General features: G+C 48.0%; 2 protein-coding genes across 5 annotated transcripts in view; one reads left to right on the forward strand and one right to left on the reverse strand.

Moving 5' to 3' along the window:
* RBIS (ribosomal biogenesis factor) overlaps nucleotides 1-22,723 on the reverse strand; it is a 28,420-nt gene extending 5,697 nt beyond the window's left edge. Inside the window, exons 1-3 of one of the 3 annotated variants that reach the window (XM_063924041.1) lie at nucleotides 22,618-22,723; nucleotides 17,809-17,942; nucleotides 17,355-17,468 (exon numbers count right to left, since the gene is read on the reverse strand). In XM_063924041.1, coding sequence (XP_063780111.1) covers nucleotides 17,355-17,468; nucleotides 17,809-17,922 — 228 coding nt within the window. In that variant the 5' untranslated portion in view covers nucleotides 17,923-17,942; nucleotides 22,618-22,723. Of the gene's footprint in view, nucleotides 1-17,354; nucleotides 17,469-17,808; nucleotides 17,943-20,584; nucleotides 20,610-22,097; nucleotides 22,196-22,617 lie in introns of those variants that run through there. The other 2 variants (XM_063924040.1, XM_063924042.1) reach the window with 2 other exon arrangements.
* LOC134928369 (regulator of microtubule dynamics protein 1-like) overlaps nucleotides 22,247-22,942 on the forward strand; it is a 70,767-nt gene continuing 70,071 nt past the window's right edge. Inside the window, exon 1 of one of the 2 annotated variants that reach the window (XM_063924039.1) lies at nucleotides 22,247-22,451. In XM_063924039.1, the coding sequence (XP_063780109.1) occupies nucleotides 22,347-22,451 (105 nt within the window). In that variant the 5' untranslated portion in view covers nucleotides 22,247-22,346. The remainder of the gene's footprint in view (nucleotides 22,452-22,942) is intronic. The other variant, XM_063924038.1, reaches the window with a different exon arrangement.

The following is a 22,942-nucleotide window of genomic DNA, read 5'->3' on the forward strand; positions in this document are numbered from 1 at the left end:
GCCTTATCTGATTTTCTGTATGGATAGGGCAGAGTTGAGGAATCGTCCTCAGTTTCTCCCGAAGGTGGTCTCAGGTTTTCACTTGAACTAACCTATTGTGGTGCCTGCGGCTACTGGGGACTTGGAGGATTCCAAGTTGCTGGACGTAGTCAGGGCCCTGAAAATTTTATTTTTCCAGGACGGCTGGAGTCAGGAAAACTGTCTCGCTGTTTATCCTGATGGCACCCAACAAGCTGGGTGCTCCTGCTTCTAAGCAGTCTATTGCGCGCTGGATTTGTAGCACTATTCAGCTGGCGCATTCTGCGGTAGGATGACCGCAGCCTAAATCAATAAAAGCCCATTCCACAAGGAAGGTGGGCTCATCTTGGGCGGCTGCCCGAGGGGTCTCTGCTTTACAACTTTGCCGAGCAGCTACTTGGTCAGAGGCAAACACGTTTGCAAAATTCTACGAATTTGATACCCTGGCTGAGGAAGACCTGGAGTTCTCTCATTCGGTGCTGCAGAGTCATCCGCACTCTCCCGCCCGTTTGGGAGCTTTGGTATAATCCCCATGGTCCTTACGGAGTTCCCAGCATCCGCTAGGACGTCAGAGAAAATAAGAATTTACTTACCGATAATTCTATTTCTCGTAGTCCGTAGTGGATGCTGGGCGCCCATCCCAAGTGCGGATTGTCTGCAATACTTGTACATAGTTATTGTTAACTAATCGGGTTCTTGTTGTGAGCCATCTATTCAGAGGCTCCTCTGTTATCATGCTGTTAACTGGGTTTCATATCACAAGTTGTACGGTGTGATTGGTGTGGCTGGTATGAGTCTTACCCGGGATTCAAAATCCTTCCTTTATTGTGTACGCTCGTCCGGGCACAGTATCCTAACTGAGGCTTGGAGGAGGGTCATAGGGGGAGGAGCCAGTGCACACCAGATAGTCCTAAAGCTTTCTTTAGATGTGCCCAGTCTCCTGCGGAGCCACTATTCCCCATGGTCCTTACGGAGTTCCCAGCATCCACTACGGACTACGAGAAATAGAATTATCGGTAAGTAAATTCTTATTTTTAGGTAAATCCTAATGTAATTTGAGCACTTATTTTGCTTAAAAACACTTGCTCTCTATCATTTTTATACTTTTTTATCTCTAACGTCCTAGAGGATGCTGGGGACTCCGTAAGGACCATGGGGAATAGACGGGCTCCGCAGGAGATAGGGCACTTTAAGAAAGCTTTGAATTCTGGGTGTGCACTGGCTCCTCCCTCTATGTCCCTCCTCCAGACCTCCGTTTTACACTATGCCCAGAGGATGAAGGGCGCACTGCAGGGAGCTCTCTTGAGTTCTTTGCTACAGAAAGCATTTTTGTTTGGATTTTTACTTTTTCACAGGGAGCACTGCTGGCAACAGGCTCCCTGCATCGACGGACTGAGGAGAGAGGGGCAGACCTACTTAACTGATAGGATCTGCTTCCTCGGCTACTGGACACCATTAGCTTCAGAGGGGGTGAACACAGGTTCGTCCTGGGCGTCCACCTCCGGAGCCACGACGCCGTTCTCCTCACAGATCCAGAAGAACAGAAGCAAGAAGATGTTTCAGGCGGCAGAAGCCTTCAGCTTCACAGAGGTAACGCACAGCACTGCAGCTGTGCGTCATTGCTCCACATCACCTCACACACTCCGGTCACTGTATGGGTGCAGTGCACAGCGCCCTGGGCAGCAATAACACCTCTTAGATGGCAAATAGGTATATACATGTAAAGCTGGGCACTGTACATGTATATAATTGAGCCCCCGCCATTTTACACGATTTTGAGCGGGACAAAAGCCCGCCGCCGAGGGGGCGGGGCTTCTCCCTCAGTACTCACCAGCGCCATTTCTCTCTCCACAGAACGCTGAGAGGAAGCTCCCCGGACTCTCCCCTGCTTACACACGGTGAAGGGAGTTTAAAAAGAGAGGGAGGGGGCACATAATTGGCGGATAAAGTATAATACAGCACTGCTGGGGAAAAGTATTCTGTGTTGGTCTCCAGGTTGTTGCGCTGGGGTGTGTGCTGGCATACTCTCTCTGTCTCTCCAAAGGGCCGTTCAGGGGATACTGTCTTCAGAAAAAGTTTCCCTGGGTGTGTGTCGACATGTTTGATGAGGAAGGCTCGCTTAATGTGGAGGGGGAGTGCTTGAATGTCAAGTCGCCGTCGGCAACGCTGACACTGGACTGGGTGGATATGCTGAATGTCTTGAATGCAAATGTAAATCTCCTGCATAAAAGATTAGACAAGGCTGAAGCTAGGGATCAGTCAGGTAGCCAGTCCGTGCCTGTCCCTGTGGTGCCAGGACTTTCAGGGTCTCAAATGCGCCCCATATCCCAGGTCGCTGACACAGATACTGACTAGTGTCGAATATGAGGATGCAAAATTACAGCCGAAGGTGGCAAAAGGTATTAGGTACATGATTATTGCCATACAAGAGGTTTTGCATATCACTGAGGAACCCCCTGTCCCTGACACGAGGGTTCACATGTATAAAGGGAAAAAGCCTGAGGTCACGTTTCCGTCCTCATTTGAGCTAAGCGAATTATGCGAAAAGGCTTGGGAATCTTCGGATAGGAGACTCCATGTTCCCAAAAGGATTCTAATGGCGCATCCTTTTCCACAGAAGGATCGGATACGATGGGAATCTGCGCCTAAAGTAGACAAGGAGCTGACACGCTTATCCAAGAAGGTGGCACTGCCTTCTCCGGATACTGCTTCCCTCAAGGATCCTGCTGATCGCAAGCAGGAAATTACCATGAAGCACATTTACACACATTCAGGATCTATAGTTAGGTCGGCCTGGGTTTGTAATGCTGTCGTGGCATGGGCAGACTCCTTATCTACGGAGATGGACACCTTAGATAGGGATACCATTCTAATGACCATATCAGAGATGCTGCCTTGTATATGAGGGATGCTCAGAGAGACATTTGTTTACTAAGCTCTAGAATAAACGCTATGTCTATTTCTGCTAGGCGGCTCTTGTGGACCCGACAGTGGACGGGAGACGCCAACTCAAAGCGGCATATGGAGTCATAGCCTTACAAGGGGGAGGAGTTGTTTGGAGTCTCTACTGCTACGGCCGGTAAATCGAATTTTTTACCTTCTGTTTCCCCGCAGCATTCTAAGAAGGTACCACATTATCAAATGCAGTCCTTTCGTTCCAATAAAAACAAGAAGGTACGAGGATCGTCCGTCGTTGCCAGAGGTAAAGGCAAGGGAAAAAAGCTGCACTCAGCTAGTTCCCAGGAGCAGAAGTCCTCCCCTACTTCCGCAAAGTCCACAGCATGACGCTGGGGCTTTCCAGGGGGGGGGGTCGTCAGTCAGATCAAGTGGGGGCACAAATTGTACATTCAACAGGTGATAATCAAGGTTCCTCATCTCCAGCAAGGAGAGGGTTATTATTCATCCCTGTTTGTGGTACCGAAACCGGACGTTTCGGTCAGACCCATTCTAAATCTAAAATCCCTGAAACTGTACTTGAAGAGGTTCAAGTTCAAAATGGAATTGCTCAGAATGGTCATCGCCAGCCGGGAGGGAGGGGATTGAATGGTGTCCCTGGACATAAAGGATGCGTACCTTCATGTTCCGATTTTCCCCCCTCACCGGGCGTTTGAGATTTGCAGTACAGGATTGTCACTACCAATTTCAGACGTTGCCGTTTGGTCTTTCCACGACCCCGAGAATTTTCACCAAGGTAATGATGGAAATGATGGTGCTCCTGCGCAAGCAGGGAGTCACAATTATCCCGTACTTGGACGATCTCCTTATAAAGGCGAGATCTCGGGAGAAGTTGCTGGACAACGTGTCTGTCCGTGAAGACGTTGCAGATGTACGGCTGGATTCTCAATTTACCGAAATCCCAGCTAGTACCTGCAACGCGTCTGACCTTTTTGGGCCTGATTCTAGACACAGACCAAAAAAGAGTTTTTCTTTCGGTGGAGAAGGCTCAGAAGCTCATAGCCCTGGTCAGGAACCTTTTAAAGCCAAAAAAGGTTTCGGTGCATCATTGCACAAAGGTTCTGGGGAAGATGGTGGCTTCATACGAGGCCATCCCCTTCGGCAGGTTCCATGCGAGGACTTTCCAATGGGACCTATTGGACAAATGGTCCGGGTCCTATCTACATATGCAGAAATGGATCACCCTGTCTCCCAGGGCCAGGGTATCTCTCCTGTGGTGGCTGCACAGTGCTCACCTCCTAGAGCAGGCATTCCCAACCGCGGTCCTCAAGGCACACCAACAGTGCAGGTTTTAGTGATATCCAGGCTGCAGCACAGATGGTTAAATCAAAATAACTGAGGTACTAATTAAGTCACCTGTGCTGAAGCCGGGATATCACTAAAACATGCACTGTTAGTGTGCCTTGAGGACTGTGGTTGGGAATGCCTGTCCTAGAGGGTCGCAGGTTCGGCATTCAGGACTGGATCCTGGTGACCACGGACGCGAGCCTCCGAGGTTAGGGGGCTGTCACACTGGGAAGAAATTTCCAAGGTCTCTGGTCAAGCCTAGAGACTTGTCTCCACATCAATGTCCTGGAGTTGAGGGCCATTTACAACGCCCTACGCCAGGTGGAGGAATGGCTTCAGAACAAACCGGTTCTGATTCAGTCGGACAATATCACGGCAGTGGCTCATGTAAACCACCAAGGCGGCACAAGGAGCAGAGTGGCCATGGCAGAGGCGACCAGGCTTCTGCGCTGGGCGGAAGGCCATGTAAACGCACTATCAGCAGTGTTCATCCCGGGGGTGGACAACTGGGAGGCGGACTTCCTCAGCAGGCACAACCTGCATCCGGGAGAGTGGTGACTTCATCAAGAAGTCTTCACACAGATTGGGGATTGCCTCAAATAGACATAATGGCGTCCCATCTCAACAAAAAGCTAAAGAGGTATTGCGCCAGGTCAAGAGACCCTGTAGCGGTAGACGCTCTGGTGACACCATGGGTGTTCAGATCGGTCTATGTTTTTCCTCCTCTGCCTCTCATACCCAAGGTGTTGAGATTAATAAGACTAAGAAGGGTCAGAACAATTCTCATTGTTCCAGATTGGCCAAGGAGGACTTGGTATCCGGATCTGCAAGAGTTGCTCACAGAAGATCCGTGGCCTCTTCCTCCTAAGGCAGGACCTACTGCAGCAGGGGCCCTGTCTGTTCCAAGACTTACCGCGGCTGCGTTTGACGGCATGGCGGTTGAACGTTGGATCCTAGCTGAAAAAGGGATTCCGGAGGAGGTCATTCCTACCCTGATCAAGGCTAGGAAGGATGTGACATCGAAACATTATCACCGTATATGGCGGAAATATGTTTCTTGGTGTGAGGCCAGAGCTGCTCCTACGGAGGAGTTCCATTTGGGCCGTCTGCTTCACTTCCTTCAAACGGGAGTGAATTTGGGCCTAAAATTAGGATCCATAAAGGTCCAAATTTCGGCCTTATCCATTTTCTTTCAAAGAGAATTGGCTTCTCTTCCTGAAGTACAGACTTTTATGAAGGGAGTGCTGCATATTCAGCCTCCCTTTGTACCTCCGGTGGCGCCTTCGGATCTTAACGTGGTATTAAGTTTCCTCAAGTCACCTTGGTTTGAACCACTCAAAACAGTGGAGTTGAAATACCTCACTTGGAAAGTGGTCATGTTGTTGGCCTTTAGCTTCTGCAAGGCGTGTTTCAGAATTAGCGGCTTTATCATATAAAAGCCCATACCTGATTTTTCACGTGGATAGGGCAGAGTTGAGGACTCGTCCTCAATTTCTGCCCAAGGTGGTCTCATCTTTTCATAAGAACCAACCTGTTGTCGTGCCTGTGGCTACATGGGACTTGGAGGACTCAGAGTCCCTGGATGTGGTCAGGGCTTTGAAGATTTACGTGACCAGAACAGCTAGGATCAGGAAGACTGAAGCTCTGTTTGTTCTGTATGCGGCCAACAAGGTTGGAGCTCCTGCTTCAAAGCAGACAATTGCTCGCTGGATCTGTAACACGATTCAGCAGGCACATTCTACGGCAGGATCGCCATTGCCTAAATCGGTTAAGGCCCGTTCCACTAGGAAGGTGAGCTCTTCTTGGGCGGCTGCCTGAGGGGTCTCGGCACTACAACTGTGCCGAGCTGCTACTTGGTCGGGGTCAAACACCTTTGCAAAGTTCTATAAGTTTGATAGTGTCTGTTTGCTTAGGTAATCAAAATAATTACTACAACTCAGCAGTTGCACAGTGATCTAGGATACTATACTCTACAGTGTCTGTTTGCTTAGGTAATCAAAATAATTACTACAACTCAGCAGTTGCACAGTGATCTAGGATACTATACTCTACAGTGTCTGTTTGCTTAGGTAATCAAAATAATTACTACAACTCAGCAGTTGCACAGTGATCTAGGATACTATACTCTACAGTGTCTGTTTGCTTAGGTAATCAATCTGGATTTATTGTTTTGTGCAGAATTTAGCCTGTTTAATTGTTAGACATTTGGGGAATTTGGGATGTCCTCCTCCCATATCATTATTTGTTTTAGCTTTATTGCCCACCAGTGGGTGTTGGGCAATGGGTGGGGTTTTAATCAATGAACCTATACCTTACACATGTTAATGTTAGTTCATATTAGAGTATACTTGGCTGATTGATCCAGGGTGTAGGACTCAAAGGGAGGAGGCTCAAAGGAGCAGATATATAATTTTAATATCAAAGCCTGGACGAAAAACTGAAAGAAAACCTCAAACAACAACAGATGAACTACTACTTATCAATATCAACTGCATATGCAAATTTATCACCCTCCAACTTCCACTCTGTGAACACTATGCAACCCATTTGCAGAAAATAAGAATTTACTTACCGATAATTCTATTTCTCATAGTCCGTAGTGGATGCTGGGGACTCCGAAAGGACCATGAAGGATAGTGGCTCCGCAGGAGACTGGGCACAAAAGTAAAAAGCTTTAGGACTACCTGGTGTGCACTGGCTCCTCCCCCTATGACCCTCCTCCAAGCCTCAGTTAGGATACTGTGCCCGGACGAGCGTACACAATAAGGAAGGATTTTGAATCCCGGGTAAGACTCATACCAGCCACACCAATCACACCGTACAACTTGTGATCTGAACCCAGTTAACAGCATGATAACAGAAGGAGCCTCTGAAAAGATGGCTCACAACAACAATAACCCGATTTTTGTAACAATAACTATGTACAAGTAATGCAGACAATCCACACTTGGGATGGGCGCCCAGCATCCACTACGGACTATGAGAAATAGAATTATCGGTAAGTAAATTCTTATTTTCTCTAACGTCCTAGTGGATGCTGGGGACTCCGAAAGGACCATGGGGATTATACCAAAGCTCCCAAACGGGCGGGAGAGTGCGGATGACTCTGCAGCACCGAATGAGAGAACTCCAGGTCCTCCTCAGCCAGGGTATCAAATTTGTAGAATTTAGCAAACGTGTTTGCCCCTGACCAAGTAGCTGCTCGGCAAAGTTGTAAAGCCGAGACCCCTCGGGCAGCCGCCCAAGATGAGCCCACTTTCCTTGTGGAATGGGCTTTTACAGATTTTGGCTGTGGCAGGCCTGCCACAGAATGTGCAAGCTGAATTGTACTACAAATCCAACGAGCAATAGTCTGCTTAGAAGCAGGAGCACCCAGCTTGTTGGGTGCATACAGGATAAACAGCGAGTCAGATTTTCTGACTCCAGCCGTCCTGGAAACATATATTTTCAGGGCCCTGACTACGTCCAGTAACTTGGAATCCGCAGGCACCACAATAGGCTGGTTTAAGTGAAATGCTGAAACCACCTTAGGGAGAAATTGAGGACGAGTCCTCAATTCTGCCCTGTCCGTATGAAAAATTAGGTAAGGGCTTTTATAGGATAAAGCCGCCAATCCTGAAACACGCCTGGCTGAAGCCAGGGCTAACAGCATTACCACTTTCCATGTGAGATATTTTAAGTCCACAGTGGTGAGTGGTTCAAACCAATGTGATTTTAGGAACCCCAAAACTACATTGAGATCCCAAGGTGCCACTGGAGGCACAAAAGGAGGCTGTATATGCAGTACTCCCTTGACAAACGTCTGAACTTCAGGAACAGAAGCTAGTTCTTTTTGGAAGAATATTGACAGGGCCGAAATTTGAACCTTAATGGACCCTAATTTTAGGCCCATAGACAGTCCTGTTTGCAGGAAATGCAGGAATCGACCCAGTTGAAATTCCTCTGTAGGGGCCTTCCTGGCCTCGCACCACGCAACATATTTTCGCCAAATACGGTGATAATGTTGTACGGTCACATCCTTCCTGGCTTTGATCAGGGTAGGGATGACTTCATCCGGAATGCCTTTTTCCTTCAGGATCCGGCGTTCAACCGCCATGCCGTCAAACACAGCCGCGGTAAGTCTTGGAACAGACATGGTCCCTGCTGGAGCAGGTCCTTTCTTAGAGGTAGAGGCCACGGGTCTTCCGTGAGCATCTCTTGAATTTCCGGGTACCAAGTCCTTCTTGGCCAATCCGGAGCCACGAGTATAGTGTTTACTCCTCTCCTTCTTATGATTCTCAGTACTTTTGGTATGAGAGGAAGAGGAGGGAACACATACACTGACTGGTACACCCACGGTGTTACCAGAGCGTCCACAGCTATTGCCTGAGGGTCCCTTGACCTGGCGCAATATCTGTCCAGTTTTTTGTTGAGGCGGGACGCCATCATTGTCCACCTTTGGTTTTTCCCAACGGTTCACAATCATGTGGAAGACTTCTGGGTGAAGTCCCCACTCCCCCGGGTGAAGATCGTGTCTGCTGAGGAAGTCTGCTTCCCAGTTGTCCACTCCCGGAATGAACCCTGCTGACAGTGCTATCACATGATTTTCCGCCCAGCGAAGAATCCTTGCCACTTCCGTCATTGCCCTCCTGCTTCTTGTGCCGCCCTGTCTGTTTACGTGGGCGACTGCCGTGATGTTGTCCGACTGGATCAACACCGGCTGACCCTGAAGCAGAGGTCTTGCCTGACTTAGGGCATTGTAAATGGCCCTGAGTTCCAGGATATTTATGTGAAGTGACGTTTCCATGCTTGACCACAAGCCCTGGAAATTTCTTCCCTGTGTGACTGCTCCCCAGCCCCTCAGGCTGGCATCCGTGGTCACCAGGACCCAATCCTGAATGCCGAATCTGCGGCCCTCTAGGAGATGAGCACTCTGTAACCACCACAGGAGAGACACCCTTGTCCTTGGAGACGGGGTTATCCGCTGATGCATTTGAAGATGCGATCCGGACCATTTGTCCAGCAGATCCCACTGAAAAGTTCTTGCGTGGAATCTGCCGAATGGAATCGCTTCGTAAGAAGCCACCATCTTTCCCAGGACCCTTGTGCATTGATGTACTGACACTTGGCCTGGTCTTAGGAGGTTCCTGACTAGGTCGGATAACTCCCTGGCTTTCTCTTCCGGGAGAAACACCTTTTTCTGTACTGTGTCCAGAATCATTCCTAGGAACAGCAGACGTGTCGTCTGAATCAGCTGCGATTTTGGAATATTTAGAATCCATCCGTGCTGTCGTAGTACTACTTGAGATAGTGCTACTCCGACCTCTAACTGTTCTCTGGACCTTGCCCTTATCAGGAGATCGTCCAAGTAAGGGATAATTAAGACGCCTTTTCTTCGAAGAAGAATCATCATTTCGGCCATTACCTTGGTAAAGACCCGGGGTGCCGTGGACAATCCAAACGGCAGCGTCTGAAACTGATAGTGACAGATCTGTACCACAAACCTGAGGTACCCTTGGTGAGAAGGGCAAATTGGGACATGGAGGTAAGCATCCTTGATGTCCAGAGACACCATATAGTCCCCTTCTTCCAGGTTCGCTATCACTGCTCTGAGTGACTCCATCTTGAACTTGAACCTTTTTATGTAAGTGTTCAAGGATTTCAGATTTAAAATGGGTCTCACCGAGCCGTCCGGCTTCGGTACCACAAACAGCGTGGAATAATACCCCTTTCCCTGTTGTAGGAGGGGTACCTTGATTATCACTTGCTGGGAATACAGCTTGTGAATGGCTTCCAATACCGCCTCCCTGTCGGGGGGAGACGTTGGTAAAGCAGACTTCAGGAACCGGCGAGGGGGAGACGTCTCGAATTCCAATTTGTACCCCTGAGATACTACCTGCAGGATCCAGGGGTCCACTTGCGAGTGAGCCCACTGCGCGCTGAAATTCTTGAGACGGGCCCCCACCGTCTTGCCTGAGTCCGCTTGTAAGGCCCCAGCGTCATGCTGAGGACTTGGCAGAAGCGGGGGAGGGCTTCTGTTCGTGGGAAGAGGCTGTCTGCTGCAGTCTTTTTCCCCTTCCTCTGCCCCGGGGCAGATATGAGTGGCCTTTTGCCCGCTTGCCCTTATGGGGACGAAAGGACTGAGCCTGAAAAGACGGTATCTTTTTCTGCTGTGAGGTGACTTGGGGTAAAAAGGTGGATTTCCCAGCCGTTGCCGTGGCCACCAGGTCCGATAGACCGACCCCAAATAACTCCTCCCCTTTATACGGCAATACTTCCATATGCCGTTTGGAATCCGCATCACCTGACCACTGTCGCGTCCATAACCCTCTTCTGGCAGAAATGGACATCGCACTTACTCTTGATGCCAGAGTGCAATATATCCCTCTGTGCATCACGCATATATAGAAATGCATCCTTTAAATGCTCTATAGTCAATAATATATTGTCCCTGTCCAGGGTATCAATATTTTCAGTCAGGGAATCCGACCAAGCCACCCCAGCACTGCACATCCAGGCCGAGGCGATTGCTGGTCGCAGTATAATACCAGTATGTGTGTATATACTTTTTAGGATATTTTCCAGCTTCCTATCAGCTGGTTCCTTGAGGGCGGCCGTATCAGGAGACGGTAACGCCACTTGTTTTGATAAGCGTGTGAGCGCCTTATCCACTCTAGGGGGTGTTTCCCAACGCGCCCTAACCTCTGGCGGGAAAGGGTATAATGCCAATAATTTTTTAGAAATTAGCAGTTTTTTATCGGGGGAAACCCACGCTTCATCACACACACCTCATTTAATTCATCCGATTCAGGAAAAACTACGGGTAGTTTTTTCACACCCCACATAATACCCTTTTTTGTGGTACTTGTAGTATCAGAAATGTTCAAAACCTCCTTCATTGCCGTGATCATGTAACGTGTGGCCCTACTGGAAAATACGTTTGTTTCCTCACCGTCGACACTGGAGTCAGTGTCCGTGTCAGTATCGACCTGAGGTAACGGGCGTTTTATAGCCCCTGACGGTGTTTGAGACGCCTGTACAGGTATTAACTGATTTGCCGGCTGTCTCATGTCGTCAACAGTCTTTTGTAAAGTGCCGACACTATCACGTAATTCTTTCCATAAGACCATCCAGTCAGGTGTCTACTCCCTAGGGGGTGACATCACTAACACAGGCAATTGCTCCGCCTCCACACCATTTTCCTCCTCATACATGTCGACACAGCGTACCGACACACAGCACACACACAGGGAATGCTCTGATAGAGGACAGGACCCCACTAGCCCTTTGGGGAGACAGAGGGAGAGTTTGCCAGCACACACCAGAGCGCTATATATATATACAGGGATAACCTTATATAAGTGTTTTTCCCTAATATAGCTGCTGTATATATTAATATGCCAATTTAGTGCCCCCCCTTTCTTGTTTTACCCTGTTTCTGTAGTGCAGGACTGCAGGGGAGAGTCAGGGAGCCTTCCTCCAATGGAGCTGTGAGGAAAAAATGGCGCCAGTGTGCTGAGGAGATAGGCCGCCGTGAAGGGGGCGGAGCCTCTCCCGCTTTTTAATGGAAAAATTGGCAGGGGTTAAATGCATCCATATAGCCCAGGAGCTATATGTGATGTATTTTTTGCCAAAAAAAGGTTTTTTATTGCGTCTCAGGGCGCCCCCCCCCCCAGCGCCCTGCACCCTCAGTGACCGGAGTGTGAAGTGTGCTGAGAGCAATGGCGCACAGCTGCGGTGCTGTGCGCTACCTTATTGAAGACAGGACGTCTTCTGCCGCCGATTTTCCGGACCTCTTCACTCTTCTGGCTCTGTAAGGGGGCCGGCGGCGCGGCGCGGCTCCGGGACCCATCCATGGCTGGGCCTGTGATCGTCCCTCTGGAGCTAATGTCCAGTAGCCTAAGAAGCCCAATCCACTCTGCACGCAGGTGAGTTCGCTTCTTCTCCCCTTAGTCCCTCGGTGCAGTGAGCCTGTTGCCAGCAGGTCTCACTGAAAATAAAAAACCTACTTTAAACTTTTACACTAAGCAGCTCAGGAGAGCCCCTTAGCCTGCACCCGTCTCGTTCGGGCACAAAAATCTAACTGAGGCTTGGAGGAGGGTCATAGGGGGAGGAGCCAGTGCACACCAGGTAGTCCTAAAGCTTTTTACTTTTGTGCCCAGTCTCCTGCGGAGCCGCTATCCCCCATGGTCCTTTCGGAGTCCCCAGCATCCACTAGGACGTTAGAGAAAAGAACATATGTAAGATCTGGTTTCCATCCATAATCAAGATCACAAAGAGCTTCTTTGGGACAATTGTGAGTTCATCTTCTCATCTACAAACACTTAAAAAAATCTAACAATTACCATTGCTTCTTAACCCTCTTACAATCCTTTCATTTCTTACAGCCCAAATACATTTCTGCACCCACTTTATCTACGCTTTTGACTCATTTCATACTAAATCTACACCCATTGAGCCTACACTGCTTTTCTCACCTGCATTTCTGCAATTCTTCTGCTCTGATTCTCTTACAGTCTCCTCTCCTACTTCCACTTTCCTTCAACCTATTTACCTACTTAACACTATGTCAAGGCTTTCTTATACTCCCCACATCAGTGTGTCTACCTAATAATGTATCTTTATCCTTCCACCCTAGTCTCCTACACCTCCTCCTGTTTCCTTCCCCCTCCTTTCCTGTTACCCCACTTTCATTTACCTCTGCCCCATGGTCCTGCTACCCAACAACTCAGCCCTGCTCCCTTTCTTCATTCCCTGTCACCTCCCCATACACATCACAACGACCTCCCTCCCTGCCCACCTCCTGCAGTTTCTCCTCCCAGCTCAGGCACCCGCACCATCACTACTCTCTCATCATCCCTTCCCTCAAAGTTAATTTCACCTCATCACTACAGCAACCCTGATAATCTCATTCACATCTCACCCACAAACTCATACCCCCTATCCTGTGCGCTCTGGAATGCCAGATCTGTTTGTAACAAACTGGTCCCCACTCATGACCTTTTTATTTCCAACTCCCTACACCTACTAGCCATTATTGAAACTTGGATTACGCCCTCTGACACTACTTCTGCTGCTGCTCTCTCTGCTAGGGGCCTCACATTCACACACACCCCCTGACCTGGGGGTCGCCATGGGGGTGGTGTTGGGGGTCCTTTTACCTTCTAGTTACTCCTACCAACTCATACCACCAGAACCATCCCTTACATTCTCTACATTTGAGGTCCATGCCATACGCCTCTTCCAACCAGTCCATCTTAGAGTAGCTGTCATTTACCGCCCCCCCTGGCACTGCTTCCAAATTCATCGACAACTTTGCTTCCTGGCTTCCTCACTTCCTCTCTTCTGACATTCCCTCCATTATCCTAGGCGATTTCAACATCCCTATTAACATCCCCACACAATCCCCTACCTCTAAACTCCTTAACCTCACCTCTTCACTTTGTCTCTCCCAGTGGACCTCCTCACCCTCCCATGTGAATGGGAGCTCACTGGATCTGGTCTTCACTCACCGCTGTGATATTTCTGATTTTTCCAATTCCCCATTTCCCCTCTCTGACCACCACCTGCTCTCCTTTAACCTATCTCTCTCTACTTCCCCATCTCTACCTCCTAAGGCTACCATCACTAAGCGTAACATTGAAGCTATTGACACCACATTCCTTTCCTCCTTGTTTGATTCACTTCTCTCTCCTATTCTCTCTCTCTCATGCCCTGAACAAGCCACTTCCACATACAATGCATCCCTTACTTCTGCTCTTGACTCTGTTACTCCACCAACCACTATTCACCCTCGCAAATTAACACCTCAACCCTGGCACACCAAATGCACCAGATATCTGCAAAAATGCTCACGTACTGCTGAGCGACACTGGAGGAAATCACGCTCTAAGGCAGACTTCCTCCATTTCAAACTTATGCTCTCATCCTTCAGTGCTGCCCTTTCTCTTGCTAAACAGTCATACTTCAAGAACCTCATCTCCTCCCAGTCTTCCAACCCCCGGCGCCTCTTTGCCACTCAACTCACTCTTCTGCCCACCTCCACCTCGTCTCCCTTTCTCACTCTCTGCTCTTGACTTTGCCACTTCACATCTAAAATTGACTCCATATGTCAGGACATCACAACACACCAGACCATCAGTAACCAGCTTTCTCCCATCCCTTTCCAACCCTCCCCATCCCTCGCACCTACTCTGACATCTTTCTCCCATGCATCTGGAGAGGAAGTCATGGCCCTCATTCGTTCCTGTCCCCACACCACCTCCCCACTTGACCCTATCCCCTCCCACCTCCTCTGCTACCTCTCTCCTTCTGCTTGTTCCCATCTTTCCCACCTTCTCAATCTGTCCCTCTTATCAGGCACTGTCCCCTCTGCCTTCAAGCGTGCACTCATCTCTCCAATTCTTAAAAAACCTACACTTGATCCAAACACTCTCTCCAACTACCGACCCATCTCTCTCCTCCCTTTTGCCTCCAAACTCCTTGAGCGTATTGTCTACAACCGCCTTACTTCCTTTCTTTCCTCACACTCACTGCTTGACCCATTCCAGTCTGGACTGCTTGACCCATTCCAGTCTGGCTTCCGTCCACTCCACTGAAACTGCCCTTACAAAAGTATGCAATGACCTCCATGCTGCTAAATCTAAGGGACACTACTCTATACTTATTCTACTTGATCTCTCTGCTGCTTTTCACACTGTGGACCATCCTCTCCTACTGCAAATTCTTCACTCCATTGGTCTGCATGACACTGCCCTCTCTTGGCTGTCTTCCTACCTTTCTTTCTCTGTCTCCTCTCATGACTCCACCTCCCCCTCACTTCCACTAACTGTAGGGGTACCCCAAGGTTCTGTCCTTGGTCCTCTTCTCTCACTATACGTCCTCACTAGGTAAGCTCATTAGTTCTTTTGGTTTCCAATATCATCTCTATGCTGATGACACCCAAATCTATCTTTCCTCTCCAGACCTCTCCCCTACTCTCCTCACTCGTATCTCCAACTGTCTCTCTGCTACCTCTTCCTGGATGTCCCAGTGCTTTTTTAAACTTAACATGTCTAAGACAGAGCTGATCATCTTTCCTCCCTCCCGCATAACCTCACCTCCTACAATCTCATTATCTATTGATGGCACTACTATCTTCTCTAGCCCCCAAGTGCGCTGTCTTGGAGTAATCCTTGACTCCTCCCTCTCCTTCAAACCACACATTCAGCACCTCTCACAAACCTGCCATTTTCATCTAAAAAATATTTCCAGGATCAGACCCTTTCTGACCCAGGATGCTACTAAGACTCTTATCCACTCACTGGTCATCTCCAGACTGGACTACTGTAATCTGCTCCTGACAAATACCTCTCTCCACTCCAATCTATCCTCAATGCTGCTGCCCGGCTCATCTTCCTCACCAAATGCACTACGTCCACCTCTCCTCTCTTACTAGACCTTCACTGGCTCCCCTTCCCTTTCAGAATCCATTTCAAGCTTCTCACACTCGCTTACAAAGCCCTCACCCACTCCTCTCCCATCTACATCTCTGACCTTATCTCCCTTTACACTCCCACCTGTCCTCTTCGCTCTGCTAATGCACGCCGACTCTCCTGCCTACGGATTACTTCCTCCCACTCCTACCTCCAAGATTTTTCATTTGTGCTGCTCCCTTACTCTGGAATTCCCTACCTCTCCACCTCTCTACAAAACTTCATACGATCTCTCAAGACCCACTTCTTCACCAAACCCAGCCAAATCTCATCCTAACCCTCTGTTCTACGCTCTCTATGTACCCCATCTGTGTCACCCCTGTCTGTCTACCCTTCCCCTTTAGAATGTAAGCTCTCACGAGCAGGGCCCTCTTCCCTCATGTGCTTATCCTTTCTTACTTTAATAATCTTCAACTGTACCACATCCAGCAGTCTTCTGCCACCTGATACTTATTCCAGTGTCATCTGCTGATGTAACTATGTTTATTTACCCTGTACTTGTCCTATACTGTCATCAACTGTAAGTTGCTGTTTTCCTGTTTGATTATTTGTTTATGTACTCTGTAATTGGGCGCTGCGGAACCCTTGTGGTGCCATATAAATAAAGGATAATAATAATAATACCCTGGTTGAGGAGGACCTCCTGTTTGCTCAATCGGTGCTGCAGAGTCATCCGCACTCTCCCGCCCGTTTGGGAGCTTTGGTATAATCCCCATGGTCCTTACGGAGTCCGCAGCATCCTCTAGGACGTTAGAGAAAATAGGATTTTACTTACCGGTAAATCTATTTCTCGTAGTCCGTAGTGGATGCTGGGCGCCCGTCCCAAGTGCGGACTTCTTCTGCAAGACTTGTATATAGTTATTGCTTACATAAGGGTTATGTTATAGTTGGTCTGTCTTGAACCGAGGCTATGTTACTTGTTCATACTGTTAACTGGGTAGTTTATCACAAGTTATACGGTGTGATTGGTGTGGCTGGTATGAATCTCGCCCTTAGGTTACATAAATCCTTTCTTCGTACTGTTCATATCTTCTGGGCACAGTTTCTCTAACTGAGGTCTGGAGGAGGGACATAGAGGGAGGAGCCAGTGCACACCCAGAATCCAAAGCTTTCTTAAAGTGCCCTATCTCCTGCGGAGCCCGTCTATTCCCCATGGTCCTTACGGAGTCCCCAGCATACTCTACGGACTACGAGAAATAGATTACCGGTAAGTAAAATCCTATTTATTTTTGAAAAACAAATGCATGTAACAGCCATTTGACACAAGTACCCCACATCTTTTTATTATGACCACCAATAGACTTCTATACTATTTTCCAGACTAAAACTGAAATATTTGAAGAAATGTATAATTTGCAACTGCTGTGTATTCCGACTCCCTCCCCCCTTCCCCCTTAATACAATCTGTTTACGCCCTAGCAGGAAAAAGTGTAGGGGGTCTCATACATGGTTCAATAGATGCTGCCACTGCCCTCCACACCCCTCCTGACGGAAACATATGTGTTACCAGCCTGCATATTGGATGTATTACCAAAGCTGATGGGCTACAGTAAGCCAGGTAATCTGAATAGGAGCATCAGACATTTAATAGCGTCCAACTACTTTTTGCCATAACTGAATGCTTCCATTAGAATGCATTACCTCTTTTCTCTGTGGTTGGGAAGCAGCCGCCTTTTTCTTCTGTGTGACCTCTTTGTGCAGGTCTGTAAAAGCCTTGTTTACTTTGCTGACTTTATCATTGGAAGAAACATTGATCTGGTGAAGAAATAAGATTTACAGTATGTGTGTATAAGACATGTATTTCTATGAAGTATCCCACTGCTGACACCTCCATCTGGGTGTAGTATGGTATGCCGGTGGTCGGGCTCCCGGCGACCGCCGGCATACCGACAGTGTGGCAGGCGCAAATGAGCCCCTCGCAGGCTCGCTGTGGTCTCCACGCTGCGGGCATGGTGGTGCGCCACACTATTTTATTCTCCCTCCAGCGGGTTCGTGGACCCCCACGAGGGAGAATAAGTGTCGGTATGCCGGCGCCGGTATACTGTGTGCCGGGATCCCGACAGCCGGCATACTGAAGACCACCCCTCCATCCTACCTTCTTCAGAGTAGATGTCACTGCTTTGGCTTTGTTTTTGGCTTTTACGCTTCTGGTGTTGGCCACGTGAAACACATTCTTTTGCTTCTGTCCTTTTCCTTTGCTTTTCGCCATCGCTTTTAGAAGGGATTATCCTGTAAATAGAATAATAAACCACCTGTTAGTTCACAATCTCTCACTATAAACATCCAGCAAGAGTGTGACATGATGGGCGAGGGTCTGTCCTTATAAAAGTGGTGGGTGAGGGACAGGCATTCTTATGTAGTTTCTCTGCCTCCATTCATTTTCTCCTCTTTCCCTTGTCACGTGGTGCACAACACTCCATGCCTAACAGTGACTGGGAGCCGGATAAAGTGCCTGTGAGGCCCAAGGCAATATACAGGCTCCTCCCCTTACTGAAAATAAAATGCCTTTTTTAAGCCCTGTCCTTCTGGGTGTGGTCTATTTTGTCTACATGAGAATGTCGGCAAGTTCGCAATGTCGATATTGACTAGACATCATGTTGACAGTGATAAAATGTCTACAAAACATCCCTGGTCGTCCTAGTGGTGAGTTACCAGGTCCAGCAGTTAACTTCTAATGACTTCCAGCTGATACAACAGCACTTGCAGCAATCAGTATGTCGAACCCTAACCTCCTCTCCTGCAGCCGCAATCTTAACTCTCTGCTGCCACTCTGTGCAGAATATCGGCATTATCACACGTCTACACTTCATAGAATTTGTCGGCAGATAAGAACCACTTGGCCCATCTAGTCTGCCCCCTTTTTTTTTTTTACATTATTTTTATCTCTAACCTTATTTGATCCTTATTTCTTCGTAAGGATATCCTTATGTCTATCCCATGCATGTTTAAATTGCTCTACTGTCTTAGCCTCTACCACCTCTGATGGGAGGCTATACCACTCGTCCACTACACTTTCTGTGAAGTAATTTTTCCGCAAATTTCCCCTGACCCTCCCCCCCTTCATAATACGGACATTCTGAACATGCCCACATTCTGCAAACGCCGACTTGTTTCAATGTAGACATCGTGACTGTCGACATTTTTACTAAATCCCACCCTCTAATGTTACTTTAAAATAACTGGACACCAGTGAAGAGGGCCCGCCTTACAAATTACAGCACCATACCACTTTCATAGTTTACCTAAGGCTTGGTACACACTGTCCGATGTCTGGCAGATGCAACATTGCAAACGATATATCGTCAGGAAATACACACTGTACGATGTATCGTCCGTGACTGCATCCACCCACGTCCCGGAGCATGCAGACCTATCAGCTATCTTCTGCTCTCAAGTGCACAACAAAAGATATCTGACGTTTTATACGACCTGCGGGCGCGCGCATCATATACAATATCTCCCGTACACACTGTCCAATGTGACCGATATATCGTACGAGCCGGTGGCTCATGCAATATATCGGGTGCACATCAGATAGTGTGTACCCAGCCTAAGATTTTACTATGTAGTGAAAAACTATTACTGGATTTATTACTTGTGATAAAACCCATCAGGACTCTGCTATTCACACGGCATCTCACATATGGCGTGTGAGAGATTTTTTCTTACGATTTTGACTATATAGTCAAAAACGTAAGAAAAGTTAGTGCAGATCGCAAGGTGAAAGTCACCTTGCGATCCCGATTCGATGCGCGGTCCCGCATGGTCAGCATCGCAAGAATAGATATCCTGTGCAGGCAAGTCAATTTTGACCATCTCTGTAGAAGAGATAGTCAAAACTGACACTTAACCAAAATCGCACATAGTCCGTATCGCAAGCACACTCATTATGTGCTTGCGATACTGACTATGTCCCGATCTAGCCCCTGTCGCATAGTGAGAATCGGGTATAGCCCGAATATCACCGTGTGTATGGGCCATTAGTGAGGGCCATTGCGGCATGCCTGGAGATGACCTATACAGATGTGTCCTCTTATATCTTTGCTCATATTACAGCATGTCATGGCATCCCAGTTGCAGCATTTCATGACGTACGGTATACCACGAGAGAATCCATGCCATGCAATACACAGTTGAACATGTCCACGGATGAAAGCTACAGTACTGAAAACATTATTGTCAGTGGATGGTGATTCCTGCTAAACCGGCCAATCACATTCAGGCAGTGTAAGCAGTCACTCGACTTGGCACCTCCTCTCAAGCTTCATTTCTATGCTGCTGTATGCCACCAAGCTGCATTGGACTCTAAACAGATATTGACCTTGTAGTGTACCTTACTGTAGCGATGATGCACAGTGACCCAAATACTGTAACTTTAGTGGTTAAAAGATGCTCGCTCAGCATTCACAAAGTGAGTTCAATTTATGGTCACTAATGCCACTGAGGTGCCTAGCTATGGAGAGAGTTCAGCAGAGTACCTGAGCATTACTGAACATGAATTGAACTCACTCATGAATGCTGAGCGTGCGTCTTTTAACCACTGCAGATACAGTATGTATTTTAAAAAAAATAGAGGATTTACATACCAAATTATTTAATCCTCAACTGCAGATCTAGCTTCATGACAAACAAACATTTCAGTTTTATGGTGTACCAAATGTCAGGTTCCGTCAGCCAATCAGAAACATCATTGGTATTTGATGCACGCGTAGTGTAGTTTAGGAAAAGTGACATTTGGTGGACAGAAAATGGTATTACACTCTCCAGCTTTTCCAGCAACTCGGTTAGTTACGATGCAACTTGATACAGCATGAGGTGACTTAGAATGGCAAGCAGCGACACGGTAGAGCAAGAATAGCAGGGTGCGTTACATGGTGTATGGACGCTAGATGTAAGAGGACACATCTGTAGTCTTCTCATGGTAACCATCCATAGTTAGCTAGTGTAAGGTGCAGTGGACCCTTGAAGTTCACACATGCGCAAAGCAGCTCTGCTGGAGACACTACGTATCTGTAGAAAAATGAATGTCATCAGCATGTGATGGTGGCAACCAGCACAATCCCTGCAAGGAATGGAGAAACACTGATGGCTGACAATGTTTTTGATGCCATCCCTACTCGGACAGCCGCACACGATCTAGCAGACACTGAATGCAGCTCTTTGGGGTGCATATCATTGTACACTGTTTGTTAAAATGTAAGGATGAAGGCTCTAGAACTTCAGTAAAATATGACTGTTGCAATGGCTTAGGGATCCCCATGGACTTAGTACTGTACTTCAATGGTAGGAAACTACTGACGAAAAACCATTGATGGGCATCACACGTGAATCTTGCAGGCAAAACAGAGGAGGGCGAGGCTAAGTGACACAATAGTGTGGATGGGGCCAAACGCTATGCAACTATGAATACACAGAAACCGGCTGCATCACATCTGAACCTCTGCTATCAATGGCAAACTCTTGATGATTGCTAACCATCTATGGTTGATGGCCATCCCTACAACAGATTATACCTGTAATGTCCCTGTCCCCCCCCGATGCCGGCATTTATCAAAGCACCCTAATGGGGTGTACACACGGTGAGATATTTTCTTACGATTTTGACTATATAGTCAAAATCGTAAGAAAAGTTAGTGCAGATTGCAAGGTGAAAGTCACCTTGTGATCCCGATGTGCGGTCGGCATCGCAAGCTTAGATAGACTGTGCAGGTAAGTCAGTTTTGACTATCTCGTCAAAATTGACACTTAGCCAAAACCGCACATAGTCAGTATCGCAAGCACAGTCATTATATGCTTGCGATGCCGACCTAGCCCCGGTCGCATAGTGAAAATCGGGGTTAGCCTGAATCTCACCGTGTGTATGCACCTTAAGGAGAATCTGCGATTAGCGGCTACCGGAACAGCGATAACACACGGGATCAGGGAATAACCCATGAGATTTCGCGCATTCGCGGGTCCAACTGAATACTGCAATAATGACCATCGGTCATTAATCGTGATTTCCATACGTTTTCACCAGCTGAAATTGGATCTAATTGGATACCCCCCAATGTCACATACAGGCTGCGTGTATTATTATTATTATTATTATTATTGTTGTTGTGCCTCAGTGAGTAATGCTGCACGCTAACCAATCACAGTGTAATATTACCCACTCTCCATACTGCGATATATAAGGAGTCACTATACTGTAACATAGCTACACCTATCAGAGCGGCCAGACACGCAGGAGCTGGGTCACACCAGGTGATACTAGTGCATAACGCCAGTGGGTGCCGTGCCAGCTGTAGAACTATAAGTCCAAGAATTGCAGTTCCCCAATAAGTGAGGAAACACTATATAATAATCACATAATATTATCACCATCACCACACTTCCCGGTACCTGTGTGTCTGTGCCTCCGCTCCTCCTCCAGCCTAGCTCTGCGTAACACGTGTGCTGCCGTGCAGGAATGTAACCACTGCCAGCACTGGGGCCGGGCGGAAGCTGCTCACACAGAGCCAACCATAGGGAGGAACCATAGAGACCCTGCCGCTCCCTAGACCGTCCCAGCAGCGCCCGGTGCGGGAGGACATATACACTTACAATATTAATAATAACATATACCGGTGCGGGCAGGCCAGGTCGGTAATTATGTCTGTGCTGGCGCGGAGCATAGTCCGGTTACACAGCGGCCGTCACACACCAGTCACCCGGATACCGAGCAGGAGCTGTGCCCGAGTTGCTGCGTCCGCTCATGTAAGAGGGTTGGGTGCTGTGGGGGTATATATAATATATTATTACCCTGTGCTGTACTACTTACACGCCTCTGCTGGGGAGAGCAAGTAACCTCTGGTCCCACAACAGACGTCAGCCCCTCCCCCAGCAGTAGCAGAAGTAACAGTAATAATAAGAATTTACTTACCGATAATTCTATTTCTCGTAGTCCGTAGTGGATGCTGGGGACTCCGTCAGGACCATGGGGTTTAGCGGCTCCGCAGGAGACAGGGCACAATAATAAAAGCTTTAGGATCAGGTGGTGTGCACTGGCTCCTCCCCCTATGACCCTCCTCCAAGCCTCAGTTAGGATACTGTGCCCGGACGAGCGTGCATAATAAGGAAGGATATTGAATCCCGGGTAAGACTCATACCAGCCACACCAATCACACCGTACAACCTGTGATCTGAACCCAGTTAACAGTATGATAACAACGAAGGAGCCTCTGAAAAGATGGCTCACAACAAGAATA

Source organism: Pseudophryne corroboree, chromosome 5 (genome assembly GCF_028390025.1).
Source record: "Pseudophryne corroboree isolate aPseCor3 chromosome 5, aPseCor3.hap2, whole genome shotgun sequence".
In the NCBI taxonomy this organism is placed as follows: Eukaryota; Metazoa; Chordata; class Amphibia; order Anura; family Myobatrachidae; genus Pseudophryne; species Pseudophryne corroboree.